Below are 5702 nucleotides of genomic sequence, written 5' to 3'. Positions count from 1 at the left end.
ATATTAGCTTTTTAGAACTATTGATAAATTTAATTCAGAAGGTAAAGCTAGATTAATTATTTAGGAGACCGTATTTAATGAGTACTTTATTGTTGCTACATGCATATGGAGATCTTCCCGGCACACCTCCGAGATCTGTGGAACAAATGGGAGCTCCGTGTGCTGGTTCTACTAAGCCTGACATGGCAGGTTCTTCTAATCATATTTGGCTCGAGAAGGAAATATGCGAGTGGCAGCTTCATCAGTGCCCTTGTTTGGTTTACATACTTATCAGCAGACTGGTTAGCCACTGTTTCGCTTGGGAACCTTGCCAACAGCCAAGGTGCTATCTCAAACGCCGTCGCTCTGCAAGCGCTGTGGGCCCCTTTTCTTCTCTTGCATCTTGGTGGCCCTGACACAATCACTGCTTATGCCTTGGAAGACAACACATTATGGTTAAGGCACTTTCTTGGTCTGCTAGTCCAAGTTGGAGTGGCCTTCTACGTCTACTTAAGATCTTGGAGTACCTCACCTCTAACCTTCATAGCCATACCGGTCTTCATCTCCGGACTTATAAAGTACTCACAGCGCACTTGGGTTCTCAGATTCGCTAGCCCTGCCCAATTCGAAGACTCTCTTATCTCAGTTCCAACTCTGCAGGCCCAGGCCCAGGCCATGGATTTCACACCACATCATGATTCTGATGAGCTAGAATTCCTTCACAAAGGATACTCTTTGTTTCCCATTCTCAAGCGTTTATATGCGAATCTAAGTCTACGGTTCGCAGAAGGTCGACGAAGCCATTCCTTAATAGTGAAGAAGATCGAGGACAATAATGTACAACAACAGAGTCATTTTGCCTTTAAAGTGGTTGAGGTCCAGCTGGGATTCCTTTATGACTTATTGTACACCAAGGCACCTGTAATTTACTCTTTACCAGGCCTTATTTTCCGTTTTTTCAGTGTTTTCTCTATGGTATCTGCTCTAGTGGCATATCTGTTCTTTATTAACTCTCATAATAACTATTATTCTGATATTGAGAATCTTGACTACTATGTAACACTTGTTTTGTTTGTTGGGGCTATTCTGCTTGAGCTTTATGCGCTTGTTTCACTTGTTTTTTCTGACTGGACTATCCGTTGGCTAACCAGTAAGAACAAAAGCAAAAGCCTACTGCAGAGCTCCATAATAAACTGGGCTTTGTGTCGTCATGGTCAAACGAGGTGGGCAGGAAAAGTGAGTCAACAGGATTTGCTGAGCTTTTGCATGAAGAAGAGGGTAGCAACATATTTTGGAATTGACTTTCTTTTCAGAATCTGCTTTGGCATTGAATTGTACTGGCAAAGGACTTGGAATCCTGTAGAAAATGATTTGAAGGAGTTGATTTTTAGAAATCTTCTAAACAAACACAAGACTCTTGATAAAGGGTTATTCGATCACAATGCTCTCAAGGAATTGCTTTCATTTAAAAGTAATGTGCTCGGAAACCATAACTTCTCCAAAAAGATCAAATGGAGCATAGAACTTGAATTTGATCACTGTCTCCTTGTTTGGCATGTGGCAACTAGTGTTTACTACTATTCTACTCCAGAGGAGAAAGATCGCAAAATGAGCAAAATGCTTTCAGATTACATGATATATATTCTTCTCATGCGTCCATTCATGCTGCCTAAATGGATTGACAGGGTTTCGCATGTTCGGGATACCTTCAGGGAAGCCATAAAGATATTGCAGCAGGGACAGTTTCATGTAAAGAATGGTGCGGATGCTGCAAGGATGCTGGTTCAAACGCACAGGCGAACTTATCAACCGCTCAAGCAACTCAGAAGAAAGAATGACAAGTCTGTTTTGGTGGATGGATGTCGTCTTGCTTCACAGTTACAAAGTCTTGGATGCTCGTGGAAGATGATTTGTGAGGTGTGGATAGAGATGTTAACTTATGCCGCAAATCAGTGCGAGTGGGGGTCGCATGCTCAGCAACTTCGCCGGGGAGGAGAACTGCTCACTCATGTTCGTCTTCTCATGGCAGAACTTGGTTTAAGTGAACAATTTGATGCTGGGATGCAGGGGCCTCCAACAAGAAGCCAACATGAGAGTGGATCTGATGATGATGTGTAATACGTAAATTAAAGTGATGTGAGAAGCTCACTTTCATGTTATATAATATCTTCTTATGTTAGAATTTAGCCTGTTATTTCAATTTGAATCAATGCCTGTTGTCACCGAAAAACAATGTTCAGTAAGGTATCTGATTGTGATTATGGTTTTGAATGTGGAAAAACAAATTGCTACCACCCATTTAGTTTACTTTTTTTCAGTATGATGGAAAGTTAAAAACAGGAAAGGCTAATAATAAATGAAGTAATTGGACAATCTTTTCTTAAGGATACACATGCTATATGTATGCAGCACTCTTATTGTTTCATGCCTACTAAATTTGACCTGAAAATGAATTATAATTATTAGGAATTCACTTCTTGTTACTGTGATGATTTTCCCATCTATTTGTAATACATAAAAGAAGAAAACACAAACAACATTAGTGTTTCGGTAAGAGTGATGATTCAAAAGGAATATGTGCGTTGGAAACATGCAACAATCACGCCTACTTCCAAAACTACCTTAATAGACTATAATAATAATTTAATTTTTTTATAATGATAAAGTTGGAAAAATCTGTCAGTATCTCAGCTATTTAGTGGTATACTATGATAGTAATTTAAATTTTTACAATGATTACATGCTTCATGTTCTACTAATAACGCGTTCATTCATGTTTGAGATTCGTTTAGGGAAGCCATAAGGATATTGCACCGATAGCAGTTTCCTATGAAAGATGATGCAGATACTTCCAGAATGCTGATCTAAATGTATAGACAGAGTTATCAGCCGCTCAAACAACTTAGAAGAGACAAGAGTGGCAAGTCTGAGCAGGATCTTGGATGTTCATGGGAAATGATTTGTAATTGTAAAGAGTGGTTCTTGGCTTAAAACAACAATTTGATATTGGAAGGCAGGGACTTCATAAAGGAAGCCAAAATGATGGATGGGGATGGGTCAAATGTAAAATTGTTGATCCTTATGGATACTAGTTTTGATGTGATACCAATTTCTCTCTAGGATAGAATTCAATATATTCATTTCAATAATTCAATTTGAATTTCTGTTGTCATTGAACAATAATTATTATTAGGGTAATGCCAGGGAGACACAAAAAACAGCCAGAACTTGCCTTATTTAGCATTCATTAATTGTCGCAACAATTAATGAATGCTAAATAAGGCAAGTTATGCCTGTTTTTTTTTGTGACTAAATAGAAAAGAAAGAAAAAAAAGAGACAAAACCAAATTAATTGGCTAGGGTCATATCTAAATCTATTAGATGTTGAAGCTCACTCCATGGTTGGCTCCAATTCGAGTGAATGTCCGCGACAGAATCAGCTGCTTTAGCCATACAATCTGCAACATTATTTGCAGTCCTCTGAATTAAAAGAATAGAGACTCTCCAATTCTAATTCATAACCTCCTGTATATGCTTTGTCAAATCCCATTCCGGAATATCCTTACCAAGCATTCTTTGGTTTACCAAGAAAAGAGCTTCTAAACAGTCCATTTCACAAATAACCTCACGAAATCCACTCTCCCAAGCAAGAAGTAAATCTCTCCAAATTGCATACAATTCAGCAAAAAGAACACTGTACACTTCGATTTTCCCAATGCAACCTTTCAACCAACATCCACCAGGATTGCGAATGATACTACCAAAACCAGTATAGACAGAAGGAGCAAACCAACTAGCATCACAATTCAATTTAACAGAATGAACTGGAGGTGGAACCCAATGCAAACAAAGTGAAGGAGGAGACAGAGATTGATGATAGCAAAAATAGTGTGAAACTCCCTTACTAAACTACGAATCAAACTCACCACTTTACTAGCACTCCATGAATCATCTATATTAAATAAGTCATGATTCCTGCTTCTCCAAATCCACCAGATGGTCGAAAAGAAAAGAAAAACATCTCCACTCCTTGCACCTCTATAGAGCCAATAATGTAAATTCGAGTTATCTGAATACAGGCCTAAAAGGTTCCAGACCTCCTTGGCACTAGGGCACTCCCGAAGACAATGAAGAATGGATTCAGAACCATTCTGACACCGATGACAGGTGCTAGATAAAGCTAAACCACGACCCAAACGAAACTCTGCCGTAGGAATAGCATTATGAAGACTGATCCAAATCAAGAACTTGTACTTCTCAGGAATATGCAGTCGCCATACCCACAACCAATTATCATACTCATTCCAGTCAAACTTTATTTTGGCTAGCCAACTGTACCCACTCCTAGCTGAGTAGAGTCTAGAAGATGCCACACCCCACGACCAACCCGAACTCTCTCCAGCATTCAAATCCGGATTATAAGCATTCAAACGCTGTTTGACATCTTCTAGAATGACAGAGAAAATATCATGGAGATTCCATTGACCATCTTTCCAAACGTCTCTAATAGTTAAATCAGAGTCAAATATATGTACAAAAGGGACATCTTGAGCAATTGGGCCCTCAATACTCCAATTGTCAAACCAAAAAGATTGATCAAGTGACCCAACACACCAAGAGAAGGCATCCTTAAGAGCACCAAAAGCCTTTGAGATACTCTTCCAAACATGAGAAGCATTGCAAGGGACAGGGTCATCTAACACTCCCTCATTCCTCAGATACTTCGCCCTCAATAGAGCAACCCAAGGCTTGTTCTGACAATGAAAAAGTTGCCACACCAATTTACCAAGTAAAGATATATTAACACACGCAGGATCTCTAACACCCAGGCCACCAAAATTTTTTGGAGTGATCACGGTCCTCCAATTAACAAGAGAAAGACCTCTACCATCAACTTGACCCTTCCAAAGGAGCTGTCTCATCATAGAAGATAATTTATCACAAACCCAATTTGGAAAAAAAAGATACCTGCATATGATAGACAGGAATAGATGCTGCAACAAAATTGATCAGGCAGAGTTTCCCTGCTTTATTTAGAAGCCTTCCTTTCCAATTAGCTAATCTTCCCCTCACATTTTCAATCACCGAATGAAAAGAAGCCCTACTGGTACGGGAATGATTAAGGTTAACTCCAAGATATTTTCCTAACTCCAAAGCAAAACGTATTGAAGAAACACTAGTAAAAATATCTCTTCTACGAGCAGTCACATTTTTAGAACAAAAAGCTTTAGACTTTTCAAGATTCACTTTCATGCCAGATGCCTTGCAAAAAATGTTAAGAGAATGCATGACCATTTGGACCTGACTCTTTGTAGCCTGATAGAAGAGTAAGAGATCATCTGCAAACATCAAATGAGAAAATTTTGGGCCACCCCTAGTGACAGAAACTGGTTTCCACACACCCTCGACCACCTTATGAGATATATAGCAAGCAAGTCTTTCCATACAAAGCACCAATAAGTAAAGAGACATTGGATCGCCCTGTCTAAGCCTCCTTCTAGGAGCAAAACTATCCAATCTATTCCCATTCCACATAATAGAAAGAGATGATGCACAGACACAAGTCATAATCAAATTAACAGTGATGATAAGAAAACCAAAAGCAATGAGAGTACTCTCCAAAAACCTCCAATCCACCCTATCATAAGCTTTTTCAAGATCAATTTTAAAAGCAAGAGTACCTTTCTTGGATTTTGTGTGCTTCATGAAATTCAGAATTTCTT

The 5702-nt window shown here is 39.0% G+C and overlaps 1 protein-coding gene and 1 long non-coding RNA gene across 2 annotated transcripts in view; both read left to right on the top strand.

The window, feature by feature from the left end:
- Positions 106-1888, top strand: LOC107627826. Its single transcript, XM_021117058.1, has 2 exons — positions 106-1775; positions 1858-1888. Exons 1-2 carry the CDS (start codon positions 106-108, stop codon positions 1886-1888), a joined length of 1701 nt encoding a protein of 566 aa, XP_020972717.1.
- The window catches only part of LOC110269047, a 1568-nt gene continuing 605 nt past the window's right edge, over positions 4740-5702 (top strand). The window contains exon 1 of the long non-coding RNA XR_002358007.1: positions 4740-5103. This is a non-coding gene — a long non-coding RNA (uncharacterized LOC110269047). The remainder of the gene's footprint in view (positions 5104-5702) is intronic.

The sequence above is a fragment of the Arachis ipaensis genome, chromosome B02 (assembly GCF_000816755.2).
Source record: "Arachis ipaensis cultivar K30076 chromosome B02, Araip1.1, whole genome shotgun sequence".
NCBI lineage: Eukaryota > Viridiplantae > Streptophyta > Magnoliopsida > Fabales > Fabaceae > Arachis > Arachis ipaensis.
The sequence above is the reverse complement of the archived record's forward strand: the minus strand, read 5'-3'. Positions and strand labels throughout refer to the sequence as shown.